This window comes from Pelodiscus sinensis, chromosome 5 (genome assembly GCF_052426305.1).
Source record: "Pelodiscus sinensis isolate ZL-2025 chromosome 5, ASM5242630v1, whole genome shotgun sequence".
NCBI lineage: Eukaryota > Metazoa > Chordata > Testudines > Trionychidae > Pelodiscus > Pelodiscus sinensis.
In genome coordinates this window covers 64,237,433-64,254,338 of record NC_143056.1, presented here as the reverse complement: position 1 = coordinate 64,254,338, position 16,906 = coordinate 64,237,433, and the positions used below count along the sequence as shown (strand labels likewise).

The following is a 16,906-nucleotide window of genomic DNA, read 5'->3' as shown; positions in this document are numbered from 1 at the left end:
ACGCCTGCGGAGAGATAAGCACGACCCCGCAGATTGCAGGCTGCGGCCAGTGCGCGCGTGCGCCTCCTTTCCCCTGCGAAGGGTCCAACACCCGGGGAACACGAGGAGCTTCCCCCGCACGGGGCGCGGGTTGATGGCACGTGCTGCAGCAAGGCAGAAGCGCGAGGCGGGGCCCAGCCCGCACGGGCACGCGCTAGCCACGTGCCGCTCTCACTCGCAGGCCATGGCACCGTCCACCCCGCAGCGAGTAGTGACTGACAGCCCGACGTCAGGGAGGCGGGACTCCTGGGGCTGTACGCGCATTCGGCCCCCATCAGCCCCCGCGGGCTGCCGCGCCGACCTGCCGGGGTTACTCTTCTCACACGGCTCCAACATGGCGGCGGTGGGCGGCGATAAGAGCTGTGGCAAGCGTTTTAGCGGAAGTGACGCACTCTGCGGGGCGGAAGTGCTGCGGTTGGCGGGATGCCGGCGCCCCATGCGCAGGTCAGTGCCCGGTGCCCGGGGCCCGGGCTGTTCCCCTGGGAGCGGCGGGCAGCACTCCTGTTCCGCAGGCGGCGCCGTCCCCGTCTCCTCCCCCCGCTCTGGGGCTTGTCCCGCGCCCGGGCAGCGTGTCCGGAGGCAGAAGGTGTCGCTTCCTTCCGTGCTAGCGCCCCCCCCCCCCGTTGGTTCTGGGCCCCAATGCCGCCCCCGCAGAGCGCAACCCCCGCCCGGCGACACCCCCGGGCCTAGCGACCACCCAGAACCGACACGGCAATGACTGTGTGGCAGGAGGGCGATGGGCGGGCGAACACGGGCCAAGGCCCGAGAATTAGGGTTGTCCAGTCAGAGAAATTGAAGGGGAACTGCGAAGTGCTAGTGGGGGCTCCCCAGGCTCGCTCCGCTGTTACTCAAAGCATCTCCCATCCCTAGGAATGTCCGCCCTGCAGTAAACAACCCACCTCTGGTCCCCTGCCGGTTGACTCCAGCTCGTGGGGTTTGGGGCTAAGGAGCTATTTATTTGTGGGGTAGACCTTGTGGCTCAGACTGGAGCCCAAGCTCTAAGATCCTGCCCAGGTTGAGGGTGTCTTATTACACCATAGACATTCTCTGCTGCCATCTTGGATGCATGTTAAAAGGGAATGTAGTCACAGATGTGAGAAATAAAGCTTGACAGGATATATCAGTTTTGCCCTGGCATTTGAATGTATGTTGGAATGTTATGTATGTTTAGATTACCAAAAAAAAAGTTGAAAAATGGGTGGGCATTTGTGGTGCTGTAGATAAAGTTCAGAAAGCACAAAAAAAATTAACCACTTCTTTCCTCCAACCAGCAATAACTTCCAGCATGCGCAGTCATGGCGGATGGCAAGTTCTATGGGCCTGTGGTGCCCAGCCACCAGAAATATTGCTAGCCTGGGGTTTGGATCCGCCAGGTTTGGAGCTGGGTGTCTCCTCCACCTCCTAGGTGATTTTTAAAATGATCTGAAGGCACCTACTACCACCTCCAGCACCACAGCAGTACTAGAGCAAATTCTGGGTGTTGTCTATTGTCAGTCTCTAGAATTGAAAAAAGCCTTTCATAAGGGGCAGAATGACCTAGCATGCACTAGTTTAGTAGATTGATAAATTGCTCACTTAGCCCTAGTCTACTCTGTTTTCCCCCTCCCCCCCCCATAAGAGCCGCAACTTCTGCTATGTTTAGACCTTATTGTGCTGTCTTCCATGCACCAAGGTCAGAGGCTGATTCTCTCCCATCTACTCTGCCTACTCTTCTTGTCCTGGTATAGTACTGGAGTCAGTGGGAGAGTGCTTGGAGGTCAATTCACTGTGTAGTGAAGACAAGCCCTTAGCCTTTCATTGACATTACTTTAGAGTAAGTACTAAGGCTGTGTCCTCCTTTGACCTCTGCACTGCCAAAGGAGACCTGCCCGAGAGCAATTCTTTGCCTCTTTCACTTTATCTCTCCTACTTCTAGGCCAGCAGAATGCAGTTGTTATGGAGAAAATGTGCTCAGTCTGCCGCTGTAGGAAGCACCTTGGCTGTATCTAGAATGGCCAGCTTTTCCGAAAAATCAGCCACTTTTCTGGAAAAACTTGCCAGCTGTCTACACTGTCTGCTTGAATTTCCACAAAAGCACTGACTTCCTACTGTAAGAAATCAGCACTGTAAGAAATCAGTGCTGCTTGCGCAATACTATTCTGCTCCCGTTCAGGCAAAAGTCCCTTTTGCGCAAAAGGGCCAGTGTAGACAGCTCAGATTTGTTTTCCGCAAAAAAGCCCCGATCGCGAAAATGGCGATCGGGGCTTTTTTGCGGAAAAGCACGTCTAGATTGGCACTGACGCTTTGCCGCAAAATGCGCTTTTGCGGAAAAGCGTCCATGCCAATCTAGATGCTCTTTTCCGAAAATGCTTTTAACAGAAAGCTTTTCCGTTAAAAGCATTTCCGGAAAATCATGACAATCTAGACGCAGCCCTTGTATTGCCTGAGTGACCTATTTGATTTAGGAGCTGTGATTTTAGGGCAAGTCCCTTCTGGTTCACTTTGGCAACTATGCTGGTAATCTTCATTGAAAGGTATTACTAATGTCATGTTAAAGATTGGGAAAAGAAGAGACTTTGGGGTTCAGAGACCCCTTGCAATCACAGAGAAACTTTCCTGTATGACATGCCCTTTCTCGTTTATTAGCCACATCTAGGCTTCTTGATCTAAATGCCACTTACAGGCTGCTTATAGTTTTCCTTCTGTTCACACTCCCCCAGTATAAGCTCAATTCATCTGGCATCTAATCAGAAATCACTTATGGTAGTGGCTCATATCAAATCAACGCAATATTTTCAGGCAGATGCCCTAAACAGAGTCGGCTCCCATAATCAAAAGTGGAAGGTGAATTCAGGAGTTGTTGGAAGAAATTTTTTACGTATGGCTACTCCAATAATGAAGTTGTGTGCTACACATATACCTCCCAAATCAGCAACTTTCAATTGTATTGTATCCAATAAGAGGAGCAACAGACTGACTTTACAAACTTGAATGCTGATTCTGGAAAGCTTTGCAACTGTTAGAAACATATCCATTTACTAGTATAACGGTAAATATTGCCTCATCATTAGGGCCTTACCAAGTTGATGGTCCATTTTGATCAATTTCACAGACGGAGGTTTTTAAAACTGATCAATTTCACTTTTTTCCCCTTTTTTCAGATTTTTACACTTGAAATTTCATAGATGCCTTTTCTGGCAGTGGGGTTTTGTAGCTAGGAGCCATGCCATACATAACTCAGGTGGACCATTTCCCACAGTGGGAAGAGATCAAACTTGCCTCCTTCAGGTGCAGAAACTTCCTGGGTGGCTGCTCAGTCCTACAGTTTCCTACAACAGGAGGAGGCATGTGGAGGTGGATCTGATAATGGCTGTGCAGAGGAAGGACAAGTGCTGTCTCCTCTCCCCCCCCACCCCCGCCTGCTAGGAACTTGTAGGTAGGAACCCCCCTGGATTGGGGCTTGCAGCAATGAGGGGGAGATCACATTTCACATGTACACTAAGGGCATATTAACATATTTTTCACAGCTGTGAAATTGGGCCAGTCATCATCTGTGGCAAAGATACATGTATCTACTTTTGGTATCATACAGCTCCAACTAACCATCCTCCCTACTGACTCATTGGCAACCTTAACGGAAGATACAGGATTGACTGTGTTCAACACTTGTAACAAAACATGATTAATTTTCTACCCCTGTTCCCATGTCCCTCTCCTATCTAGTCTAAAACACTGGTCTGCAGGATGGTTATAGACCATTACCTTCTATTTATAATGCTGGTGGGTCTTTTACCAAACATCATTATAAAAAATGTTACATAGAGACATTCTTAAGTGTGGTACATAACTGGGTTAAGATTATTTATAGTACAGGTGGAGGCCTGATTTGTAAGCTGATTGGGACCAGTCTTCAAGGCCCTGTTGCACTGGGTTCAGAGCTCAACTAGTGGCAATGTTCTGGTCTGCTTTCTTTGACATCTGTGGGTAGGGCGTTCTTACTTTCTGACAGCTGGGCAAGCCAAATTGTACTGCAGTCCCACCCATAGGTCTGGTGCATTGTCTAGATTACAGGTATTGGGGGGTGGGAAATAAGCCTGTGCATGTTAGTCAGTAACTTCTGTCCACCTGATAGCATCCAATGTATTTAAACCATTTCTGGTTCATGTACACTAAGGCTAGGCCCACACTATAGGGGAAGGTTGGTTTAAGATACGTAATTCGAGCTAAGTAAAAAACGTAGCTGAAGTCAATGTACCTTAAGCTGCACTTCAGCACAGTGACCTAGGGATGTAAAAGCCTAGTTAATTAACTGGTTAAACATTAAGTTAACCTAACATTGAACTGGTTAACCAACTGAAGTGGGATCCAGGCTGGGGACCACTCCAGCCCAGCTAGAGCAGCCCTCAACCCTGCAGTGGGGCTGGCTGCTGGCTCCCAGCCTCTGTGCTGTGGCTGAGTCTGGCTCTGCCAGTTCCCAGCTCCTATGTGGAAGCTAGGGCTGCTGGTGGCTCCTGGTTCCCAGCTCCCATTGGAACAGCCCCTGTCTGCAACTGGCCTGGGGTCCCTGTGGACGAGAGCTGCCTCTTTATGCTGTGGGCCTTCTATGGGGCTGGGAGCTACTCCAGCCCTTATTGATCAACCTTTCATATTCCTAGTCCTCACAGCAGGAGGCCGATGGGAGGAACGCTCCCATTGACTTCGCTTACTTCTTGCGAGGAGTAGGAGCATTGGCACCAATGGGGGTACCTTCGAGCATTCAATTTAACGGGTTTTTACTAGACCCGATAAATTGAATGCTGGAAAATTGCCACAGTATCGATCTTCCTGCAAGTGGAGATATGATCTTAGGAACACATTAAAATGGGGAAGTTGGCTACAACAGGTCTGTCTTTGACCTAGCAATAGAATGGATGGCCATCAGGAAAGTGGGTGTTAATGGCTTAAGCTTGGTTCCAGAACCATGTTAAATTCCCATCCACGCAGTAAACTCTCTAATGTTGTATTGTAAATCAGCACGTCAAAATGGGTGGTAGCTACACCCATACTGAGGAGAATGAATTTGAGGAAGTGAGGGATGTTCCTGGGACAAGTAAATATTTTCTATGACTAGCTTTCACCTCATAGTGTCTGAAGTTTCTTTCTAAACTGTTCTAAAGTGACTACCATTTATTTTCAGATGCTGTGAGTAATGCACAGAGTAGCTAGGTAGGTATATGCAAATCTTAAGTGTTGAAGGCAGGGCAAGGATGGAGAAATTGGTGAGGGATTTATTTGAGGGGGGCATCAGCAGCATATTTTGATTCGAGCCAGTTTGTTTCTGATACTCAGTGCCATCATAATTTAGGCTGTGATGGTCTTTGACATCCATTAGGGTAAAGCGCAAGCACTGGGTTTCTGAAATCATGTGGTACTGCTTTATGCATATCGTAGGGGGGAAATCAATCAAAATGAGATTATAGCAGCCCTTGCTGAGACACAAAATTCCATAAATAAACTGCAGACAAGTGTGCTTGTGTCGTGAATTGCAGAAGGAAGAAATGTCTAAATAAGTCACAGGTGTTGCAGTGCTGTTGGAAGGAAGCCAGATTCTAAGGCAGGCAGCATTCTGCCTTCTCCCTTTAAAAGCAATCCAGAATCAATACATGCAGATTTGTGATATAAAATTATGCTCTTTTATATTTACAAAGAGCACAATACATTGTTTACCTCCCTATTGCCTAATATAGGGCAACCTTATTCCTGACCCCCACCCCGCCCCTCAAACCAACCAGCAGCCACTTGTGGGACCTTTGGTGGCAGTTTCAGCAGAGACGTCAAGGAATTTCCTTCTTGCTCGTAGAAGTGGTTCTGCTGTCAGGGTAGTGAAGGGAAGTTCACCCTGCTGTTGCATATGCTATACCCATTTTTGACATAAATAGGGTACACCACTGTAGGATTGTTGAGTTGGCAACTGTCACAAGCATTATACCATTATGTTCCAACATGGGTGTCTATAATTTGGCACCTGAATCTTTCTCTAGGAGTCAGAGGTGCTGAGCACTCAACTACATTCCAGTTTTAATACTCCATGATTGTAATGGGATCTGTGGGTCTTCATCGCCTCTAGAACTAGGCACCTAATAAAGAAAAGATAACTCTTTAGATCTAAACCTTTTTTTTCCTAATTTCCTGTCTTATTTTGAAATAGAATTTTTAGCCCCCTGCCCACATAATGCATTTATATGGGTCTTTGGATAAAGAACAATGAAAGAATGGGCTGGATCCATCCCTGGTCTAATGCCACTGAAATAAATGGTGTGTTAAGGGGGCGAAGTATCTCCCCAATTCCAGCTGTTTCCTTCCAGAAGATTCAATGCAAGTAATCCATATATTAGAAATACAGAACATTTAGATTGTAAATAAAGAAATGAGTTATTTCTTACAGCATCCTTCTCCCCAAACATTACATTCTAGGAGGGCAAAAGATAGTGGGAAGGCAAAATTAAGAGGAATAATCAAGGTAGAAATCACTTCTCAGATGAGATTTGAGTGAATGCGAAGGAGGCGGGAAGATGTAGGAAAGTTGTTTCAGAGCTGCGGTGGGAATAGCTCTTGCACCAAAGGTGGACAGAAGGATAAGATTCTGAGAGAAGGATGGAGTACATTGGTTGATTCCAAAGAGGGGATTTTATGTTGGTTTTTCACCTGAGTGACCTTGCTCTTATTTTAGTGCTGAAAATCAAATAGATCCCACAATACCTTTTTGGGCTAAACATTATCAGCCTCACACAATTAAAGACTGCAGCCAAGTTTGTTTTAAAAAAATCTTGAAAAGAGCAGTGCCTGTTGGCTGGCTGTGTTTGTTGGACGGATGGTGTTTTGCTCCCAAATGTCTGGCAGAGCAAGTGTTTGCTTGTCTGACGCATTGACTGGTAGTGAAGACAAGGTAACCATTCTTCATATCAGTGGTGCAAATGAACTATGGTTTGAGTGGGTGGGATACTGCAGTAAGGGTGGGAGAGCTGTGTGTCGAAAGGAAGTGTTCAGGGATTTCTTCCTGCTATTCCAAGTCTCTAATTTGTTACCTCTGTGTGTGCTAGGTACCCTGGGAGTGATACATAGCTGGAAGCAGGATGTTGTCAAGACCAAAACCTGGAGAATCTGAGGCAGACCTGCTGCATTTTCAGAACCAATTCCTGGCAGCAAAGGCTTCCCCAGCAGTGAAGATTGTGAAGAAAGTGGATAAGAGGAGAGGAGCTGGTGGCGGTGCAGAAGAAGAGACACCCCCACTGCATGGGGACAGGGATGTGGTGATATTAGATGGTAACTTTCTTTGGGGTGTCTTTTTATATTAATATAGGTATCTTCCCCCTTGAACTTTGAGTAATCACACCCACTTCAGCACTCATATGCTTTATGCCTTCTGCCTTCTTCCCCTCAACAGTCATCTGTTTTTTTCCCTGCATTTGTATCCTGCTTGTGACATTCTTCACCCTTACTCCCTTATCTAGACTAAAGTGCTCCTTTTATGTTCTTGTGCCTGTCCTCCAACATCCTCTATCAGTTCTCTGCAATGCACATCTGTCTCAAGTGCAATCCTGTGCTGCCTGTGGCATCATACATCCCCAAATATCTCTGCAATATCCATTTGCTTGGACTTGTGTTTGTAGTAGCTACTTCAGTTACCTCATGCATAGCACCAGCTGTTATACTTTGCATTTTGGCTAGTGGTGGGCAAACTTTTTGGCTCAAGGGCCACATCAGGGTATAAAAATTGTATGGAGGGCCATGAATGCTCACAAATGGAGGTTGTGGAAGGGGGGAGAACTCTAGTTGTGAGATGTGGGTTTTGAGGTGGGGCCAGAAATGAGGAGTTGAGGATGTGAGAAGGGGCTCTGGGCTGGGGCAAGTGAAGGAAGAGGTCAAGGGTGCAGGCACCACACAGCACTTACCGCCTCAAGCAGCTCCCAAAAGCAGTAGCATATCCCCCTTCCAGCTCTTATGCAGGGGATGGGAGTGGGGCAGACAGCTCTGTATGCTGCCCCTCAGTCTGCAGGGACCATCCTTGCAGCTCTCATTGGCCAGGCAATGGGAACTGTGGGGTGGCGCTTGAGTGGTGAAGAGTAGGGATGTAAAATCCCAGTTAATCAGGTGGGCGGGGGCTGCTCCAGCCTACTGGTTAACCATAACCAGTAAGCATCACCTGGTACGGGTGACACTTGCTGGTTAATTGGTTAATCATTCACACCCTTAGTGGACAGTTCATGGAGCCATCTTGCTGTCCCTATGGTAGGATCCAGAGGGAGGACGTGCTGTCTGCTTCTGGGAGCGGTGCAGAGTAGGGCAAGTCCCCTGACATGGCTCCCAGCAGGAGCTTGAGGGCTGGATTAAAATAGCTGGTAGGCTGGTTGCAGCCCGCAAGCTGTAGTTTGCCCACCCCTGATTTAGACTATCTTCTCAGTACCTCTGTTTAATTCTCCATTCAATTCTGCTGACCACCATCTGTTTTAGTTTGCTCTACATTTCTTCATCTAACATCCATCAGTCTGCTACCGCACTGATAACCGTTAACAGTTCTATAGTACCTTTAATCATTGCCGTTCAAGGTGCTTTTATAACATCAGTGACTTAAAAACTTCACAACCGTTGGTGTGGTAGGGAAATATTGTTTTCACTTTTGCTGATGGAGAAACTGAGGTATTGACTTGTTCAAGGTCCCACAGTAAGTAACAGGCATAGTTGGGACTAGAAGCTTAGTCTCTGGAATTGTCAGCCTGGGCTCTAACTGCAAATGCTTCCTCTCTATTACATGCTAAGACAAGACACTTGAATGTGTATTGTCCTTGTACTTATAGCTTTCCCTGGCAACCAACAATTTTGAACTCTGTGGTTTTCCCTGTGCACACAACTTTTTACATCCCCTGGGAACGTAAATCAGCAATAAAACCCATAAGTTCACTCTGTTTCCCTGAGAAGTTGAGAATTGTTAACTTACTGTTTCATCATGTTTCATTCTTGCCAAGGTAATAGTACCTTAATATGCTTGAGCAAGATTCCCTAAGACTTAGCAAGCCTCTGAAAGATATGAGTGTCATATGCAGTCTCATGGGATACGCATTGAGTTTCTTTTGTTGTTGTTTTTGCCTTTTCAGACTTTCCTGATGTGCTTCCAGCCCTTATGCCAGCACCCCCAAAGAAAGCCAAGTTCAAAAATACCTTTGTCCACTTTGAAGATGAGGATCCAGAACAGAGATTGGAGTGTCACGATCGACATATCACAGCAGTCTTCAGTAAAATCATTGTATGCCATGTGCTTATGGGGTCGTATAGTGTCAGGTTGCTGTGAATAGAGCACTAAGGAGAGGGGAGGGAGTGCCTCAGATGTGAGGAAGCCCTTGTTGTCTTAGAATGTGGTGAATCCGTGGTTGTGGCACTGGAGTATCCTGGAGCACCTTGATAAGAATGATCAGCTTGGAGTGCACATGCAAGAAGTAGTTTGTCTAGTTTATTCTGTTTCTCTTTTCTGCAGGAACGTGACACTAGCTCGGCAGCTGTGACCATGCCCATACCCACTGGAGATCCATTTCCCAGAGCATTTCACCGGTCTGAAATAAAAAATGAGGTCAGAAATGCACCTTCACCTAAGTCTTCTCCCGCTTTCTTACTGTAAAGCAGAATGTCTGGCAACAGTACTGGCACTTCTCTGCACTATAAGCAGGCACTGGAGATCAGGAGCTAATTCACGTATCTACTAAATTTTGTCTTTCTCACAAGAAAGTGCTGTCCTGCCAAATCAGAGTCAGGAGTTGCCTTGTTTTCTATCACTAAATAAGATTGAATTCCCCTAATCTAGAAAGAGAAAGGTCCCTTCAGATTTGTTTGCTTAGGAAGCCTGGGGGGAGTTCAATTCTTTCTCTCTCTCTATCTCTAATCTAAAATTACTACAGGATGAAAAAGTGACATCATGTATCGCTCTGCGTCTCACAGCCCCTCTCTAAGCCATGTACTCCCCCCCCCCCCCTCCTGCTCTGGGGAGCCACGGGAGCTGTGACCCATGTGGCCTCCCCTGCCCCTACCCCCTGCTCAGGGCAGGGAGGGGGAGCTGTATGACCTCTGACTAGGCCCAAACCAACACCCCGGTGGCCAGGGAGAGAGCCTGGCCTGGCGAGGCTGTGGGGGGAGAGTTGAGTCTGCTGGGGTTGGGGGAAGAGGAAAGAGCCTGGCCTGGCATGGTGAGGCCTCAGCCCAGACCCTAACCCCTCTTTATGCCCCTCCCCGCCCTCGGTGGCCTAAGGGAGAGAGCTGGGCCCTGCTTGGCTTTGCCCAGGCCCCAGCTCGGGGCAGGAAGGAAGGGCTGGGGCTGCCTTGGCCTCTCCGGGTGGGGGGAGAGCTGGGTTGGCCTCAGCCTCTGGGGGTGGGGGGGAGAGAAAAGCTGGGGTCGTAGCCTCTCTGGAGGCCAGGGGCAGGGGGGAAGAGCTGGGACTGGGGCAGCCTAGGCCCTCCCCAGCCAAGAGGTGGGTTAGTGAGTGGGGGGCGCAGCCCCCTAGTTTCCTTTTTTACCAGAGAATGCACCATATTCTACTAATAAAGAATAAAAGACTTTAACAATACGATTATATCCATTCCCCAAGGGTTAGCACTTCTTTATAAGCCCTCTTGTGTGTTCATTTGCATTGGTGTCTGGTGCAGCTTTCTCAGGTTTGAGTTTGTTTGGTCTGAAATCTACTACAGAAGCTAGAATTGGAGGCAGATGCTTCTGTCATCTTAGTTTTGCAGTAACAGGAGGTGCAAGCTAAGAAAACAAAATTAAGTTAGAGCAGCATCCAGTTTCTGGGGTGATGACACATGATGGATGTGCTGGTGCATCTGAAGAGATGGCTTTTCAGAGGAAAGATGATTAAAAAGGAGTAGCTTCTATTAAACTGCCAAGTTTGTTACTTATAAATATGTAAGCATATGGAAGCAGCTTATTAGAGTTTTATTTTCATACTCTTATTTTTTTAAACACTCTTCTCCCATCATTGGGTATGACAAGTACAGGATTCCTACTTCCTTCGTGTACATGGATTCCCTATAGATTGATGGGAATTCAGAGACTTGCTTCCTTAGCACAAATAGCGCATTAATTTAGCTAAAGTTATTTTAGCATCACTCGTCCATTTATTACTATGTAAATCTTCTCACCCCGTTATAGTCCAATAATCTTGTAAGAAGCCTGTTCCAAGCATGTGGAGATTACAGTACAACCCCCCACTTATCCTCAGAAATGCAAAGCATTCAGATAAACAGGGTTTCAGATTAACCAGAGAGCATGAGGTGATGTGCTCATTGATATTTATCGTCTTTCTGATTTGCCACAATTCAGCTGTAATAAAGCCCAGTTGTTTCTCATCAGCAAACGATAGTGGCAATTGTTCGTCTCCTTTGTTCTTCAAACAATACAGCAGAAAAACATCAAGCATGTCCAGGAGTGAGGGCAGGCACTGGTATTTATTTCCCTTATAAATGTGCTGTTCCAACCCCTCTGCTTGTACGGTGTATACACAACTGTCTGTGATATGTGTATGGTGGGGGATCTGGAGAATTAGTGTTGATGTGGGAATTTATCTTCCTACATGTCAAGATGGAATCTGGAGGAAAAAGTATCTTTGCACGGAAGATAGCTGCTAAGAGAGCAGCTGAACAGTCTGTGACAGCTCCACCTGCTGTTGAGACTGGGCATACACACAGAAGAGCCGCAGTTCCTGGTGCCATCTGTTCCCCTGGATCAGCAGAGAAGGAGCCACTCCACAGCTCTAGGGATGGTGAGTCCTGGAGCCTGTCTGTCTTAACTGTCATATGTGAGAGGCCACCACTAATGTGGTCTCTGATCTGCCTCACAATCTTTAATGTCTGTATTCCCACACAGTCCTGTGGAGTGAGCAAGTGCTATTATCCCCATGTTACAAGTGGGTAGCTGAGGAACGGAGAGGTTGACTTGCCCAAGGTCCCACAGGTGGAGCAGAGAATTGAACTCCAGTTCTGGGGCCCAAGCTGGTACATAAGCACTGAGCTCTCCCTTCCCCCTTTCTCCCCCCTCACTTGGTTCTCCCAAAGGGTCATTGTGGCTTAGTTTTTATTCAGCTTTTTCCCCCTCTGGATGATCACTTATGAAGCTTCTCCAGCTTTTCAGTCAGTGAGCTGTGTTTTCCAAAATGTGGCTGTGGCTTGTCCATGACCAAGATAGCTGGGACTCTTGTAATGGGGATCCTGTCTCCCAAGTAGAAGTTGTGTGCTGTGTCTTCCATCCCTGTGATACTATAAGACAAAACTGTGGCTCTGCTTTGTTGTTGTTAACGGGAGGCGGGGAGGTGAGGCATCACCACATCCAGCAGTTACAAAGTCATGTGGCCTGCTAATCTCTGGTATTGGCACCTTCAGACCTTTCCTTGTCCCAGACAGCTTCATCTGTGGCCTCTGAGGAGTAAAAGCAGTACCTCTCAAGATCCTTCACTCAATTAACCTCACAACATGGGGCATAAAAAAGTGACACGGCTCTGCTGCTGTTGGGAAACTACCTATTCCGAGACATTAGACACAGAGGAACAACCCAATGTAAAATGGTTGGTGACTCTCAGATGCTCACTTGTGTTGATGGGAAGCCTTGGGTTTCTTCTGGTAGGCTGTTCACCCTTACTTAGCTCCTGTTCATCTCTCCCCTTGCCAAGTGCTCAGCATGCAAGGATTTTAGCTGCTGTGGAGCCAGTACAAAACATGATTGCTATTACAAAAGTATATTATTTAAACTGCTTGAAGAAAGGTCCAGTGCCCGCAAGATTTCCAGTTTACAATATTAGGGATACTATTAGGTGCAGATAAAATGTACTATCCTTCCAGTGAGACACTTGACTCACTAATTTCTTCTCTTCCTGGGTCTTCTAGGCAAATCTGGTGGTGATATGAGCACTCTGCAACCTCGTATCATAACTGGAGAGGGTCTTGGGAGCTTGGAGAGTGAGCAGGAAGCTCTGGCTATCCACAAGGAGAACCTACAGAAGCTGCACTCCATGACCCAGGAGGAGATCCTACAGGAGCAGAGGAGGCTGCTGGTTCAGCTAGGTATGAATATTGGTATCCTGCACACTAACATCTTATTGTCTATTTCAGGATGGAAGAGATGCAGAGCATACTGGATAGACCACAAAGGGATAGAGTAAAGCAGCTGCAGTCAGAATCATGGGGACATCCTTAATTCAGAGAGTAGCATTGTCCCAAGCCCCTGAGATGAAATTAGTGTTTATCTTTTGCTTCTAACAAGACTGTATAAAAAGAAACCTTTGTTTCTGTTCTGTGGAATTCTCCACCAGTGTGTTAGGCATAAGACTTGGGGCTCATCTAGACTACATTCCTCTGTCAAAAGAGGAGTGCAAATGAAGCAGTGATTTAAATATCCCATGCCTCATTTGCATATTTGTGTCCAATTGCTGTTTCGAAAAAGGGTTTTTCAAATGTGAAACTGCAGTCTAGACGGGGTACTTTAAAAACAAAAAACAAACCCAACCCTTTTTCGAAAGAACCCATACTCCTGAAAAAAATGAGTCAAACCCCAAAAATAACACACTTTGCAAGCAGTACAAGAAATAACAACCCACCAAGTATGCTTAATGCTTTTTGAAATGCGTTAAGGCAGTGATCACCAACCAGTAGATCAGGATCTGCCAGAAGATCTTGGAGCCTCTGACAGGTGATCCTGGCCAAACCAGTCAGGAAGCTACTGGTTTTTCAGTTGCCCCTCCACCCACTGTCATGCTGTTCCTGTCCTCTGCCTTGAAACTGGTTCCCGGGAGCCTTCTGCTTGCTGTGCAGGGTGGCGGAGGCAGTAGAGAAGGGGCACTGATGTCAAGGTGTCCCTGCTACCCCCACTTCTGTACCTTATCTCTACACAGAGAGAAGGGGTTGGAGGGAGTTTGGCAGTGCAAATCTCTGTCACTCACATAGAGTGTGTGTGCGTGTCATTCTCACAAATACGCACTGACCTTCACTCTCATCTCCTGACCCAACACGTATGTGGGGATTGGTTGTTATTTCTTGTACTGATTGCAAAGTGTGTTATTTTTGGTTTTTGACTGGTCTGTGCACTTCATAATTTTCATTTATCTCTTGTGCTTAAATTTAATTCTTTGAATAATGAGTTCTCAAATGCCTAACCTGACGTGGCTGGAGTAGTATCTCTGTAGTAATATCTGTTCCTGGACGTGGCTGGCGCATCCCTGCACCCCTGAGGAAGGCAGAGCAGGGGGTGTCCGCATGCTGTCCTCACCTGCAGACACCACTCCTGCAACTCCCATTGATCAATAACGGGGAACTGTGGCCAGTAAACACTGCGGGCTCAGTGCCTGTAGATGAGGGACAGCACGTGGCACCATGGAGCCATTGCTGTACATACTGGCTGCTTTCAGCAGTGGCGCAGGGCCAGGGTAGGAGTAAGCCTGCCTTAACTCCACTGCTCCACCATTCAGAAGCCATCTCAGTTAAACAGTGCCCTGGCAGAGCCTGCTTCCTGAGCCCCGTCCTAGTCCTAAACCACCTCCTACACCCAGTCTCCTGCTCCAGACATGAGTCCCCCTGCACCCAAACTCTTTCCCAGTGCTTGCACCCTGAAACCTCTCCTGGACACGTCTCCCATCCTGGGCTAAGCCCACAGCCCATCGCACACTCCAAACTCCTTGGCCCAAGAACAGAGTGTACCCCAGCCTGGTGTGAGTGAGTGAGGATGGCAGAGGAAGGAGGATGGAGTGAGAAGGGTGAGGCAGGGCCAGGGCCTCAATGAAGGGGCAGGAAGGAAGTGGGGCAAGGGTATTTGGGTTTGAGGTAGATCTTACATTGCACTTAAATTGAAAAAGCGATCTTGTGGTTAAAAAGGTTGGAGACCACTGCTCATAACCGTGGGGGAGGGGACAAGATGAGTCCTCAAGGTCCTTTTCATTCCTATGATTCTCGGGATGATACCAGTTCAGATTTAAAAAACGAAACAAACAAACAAACAAAAAACCTTCCCCTGAACTTGTACCTAAAACTTGAACTGAAACTTTGGTGTGGTTCAATAAAATGTGAATAATTCTTCTTAATATGCTCTGTGCTTCGTATTCAGGTGGAACTGAGATTGGTGTCAATGAGAAATCCATATATAGGAAAAGCAGAATGTCAGAACTCAGATCACTAGGTGGATCTGAAAGCAAAGTTTTCTTCATGAGGAATAGTGTGATGTGTACGTGCCTCTGTTGCAATACAAGGGAAAATTACTTTGTTTATATTTTCAAACTGGCAGAATAAATAGAATTTAGGGTCTTTTTCATGTTTTGAAAGGTATATATCAGATTGGTGCTTCCTGTCATTTTTAACAACCCATTGTCCCCCTCATACATGAACAAGAGGACCTAACGCGGTGAGTGCCTTAAAAAAGATGCATTACAGGCAGTCCCTGACTTACGCGGATCTGACTTATGTCGGATCCGCACTTACGAACGGGGCTTTTCTCGCCCCGGAGCTCACGGGCGGCGGGTCGCCACCCGTGTTCTCCAGGGCGAGAAAAGCTTCTCCCGGTCTCCCTGGTCTGCTGGGGGGGGTCCAGCAAAGCCGCTGGACTCCCCCAGCAGACCAGGGACACCCGAGCAAAGCCGCTGCCTGGGCAAAGGAGTAAAGCCACACGGGCGGCGGCGTCCCTCCGCCTGTGCGGCTTTGCTCGGGTCTCCCTGGTGTGCTGGGGGGACACTCCCCCCAGCACCCCAGGGAGACAGGAGCAAAGCCGCACGGGTCTACCTGGTCTGCTGGGGGATAGGGGGCCCAGCTAGTGCCCCCCCCCCCCCCAGCAGACCAGGCTTTTGTTGCGGGACGCCACGGGTAGAGCAGCTGGGGTTCTGCCAGGTTGGTCCTGTGGGAACCTACAGGGCAGCGCCCCAGCTGTTCTGTCCCAGGCTCCAGATTCAGCAGCTGTTGAAACTGATCAGGCTGATTCCAGGGAGCTGGGGGCAGAGCAACTCTGCCTCCGGCTTCCTGTAGTCAGCCCCTGGTCAGTTTCAGTGGCAGCAGCTGAATCTGGAGCCAATTCCGACTTACATACAAATTCAACTTAAGAACAAACCTATAGTCCCTATCTTGTACGTAACCTGGGGACTGCCTGTACTTGGCACAGGAAAAGATGATCATCAAGAACATTTTTGGACTGGAGTAAAAAAGCCTAAAAAGGAAATAGTTGGAGCTGGACCAAGAAGCATTCTAATGACTCGGTTTCACTATTCTATTTGTCACTTCTTTCAGATCCCACCTTAGTTGCTTTCTTAAAGTCACGACGTGGTGTTGACGAAGGTCATGAGAGCAGAACGAAGCCCGGAGATCCAGAACCTGGATCTGAATCCCAGCATGGTGCAAAGGAAACTCTGGAGGATTTCTCTGTAGAGGGCTCAGGTGTAGAAGTGTCTGTGAAGACTGAAGAAGATAAAAGAATGGAAATTGCAGGTAACAAAACCCATACTTGGTGGCATTATAGGCCTAATTCTGTGGCAAGATTGCCTGTTTTCTGAATCATTTCAGTGCTAAAGTCTGCAGCACTTTGTTAAATACCAAATTAGCCTTCAGTCAGAAGATTTGAAATAAATCAAAATTTGGGTCGAAGCAGAACAGCAACACTTATTTTAATTTGAGCTCTGTGCATTGTAAGGATGCTATTTTATACACTGTGCCTTGTAAATGGGGAGAACCCATTAATCTTTACAACTTCAGAAGTGAGCCTCATTGATCTTCTGAGCAGGGAAAGGAAAGGACAGAGTGAAGCAAAAAGACATGGAGAGGCAGCTGCTGCTGGAATAGCTTTCTTTTAAATGGCACTGTCACTTTGCAAATAGCTGCTTTCTCTGGGATTGACTGATGTCCT

At 47.4% G+C, this 16,906-nt stretch overlaps 1 protein-coding gene across 4 annotated transcripts in view; it reads left to right on the top strand.

Moving 5' to 3' along the window:
* Positions 1–327: 327 nt before the first annotated feature.
* Positions 328–16,906, top strand: part of RPAP1 (RNA polymerase II associated protein 1) — a 44,819-nt gene continuing 28,240 nt past the window's right edge. For 3 of the 4 annotated variants that reach the window (XM_075927160.2, XM_075927158.2, XM_006128697.5), the window contains exons 1-7: positions 328–483; positions 7,098–7,320; positions 9,150–9,298; positions 9,527–9,619; positions 11,621–11,801; positions 12,919–13,095; positions 16,294–16,491. In XM_075927160.2, coding sequence (XP_075783275.2) covers positions 7,131–7,320; positions 9,150–9,298; positions 9,527–9,619; positions 11,621–11,801; positions 12,919–13,095; positions 16,294–16,491 — 988 coding nt within the window. In that variant the 5' untranslated portion in view covers positions 328–483; positions 7,098–7,130. Of the gene's footprint in view, positions 484–5,194; positions 5,224–7,097; positions 7,321–9,149; positions 9,299–9,526; positions 9,620–11,620; positions 11,802–12,918; positions 13,096–16,293; positions 16,492–16,906 lie in introns of those variants that run through there. The other variant, XM_075927157.2, reaches the window with a different exon arrangement.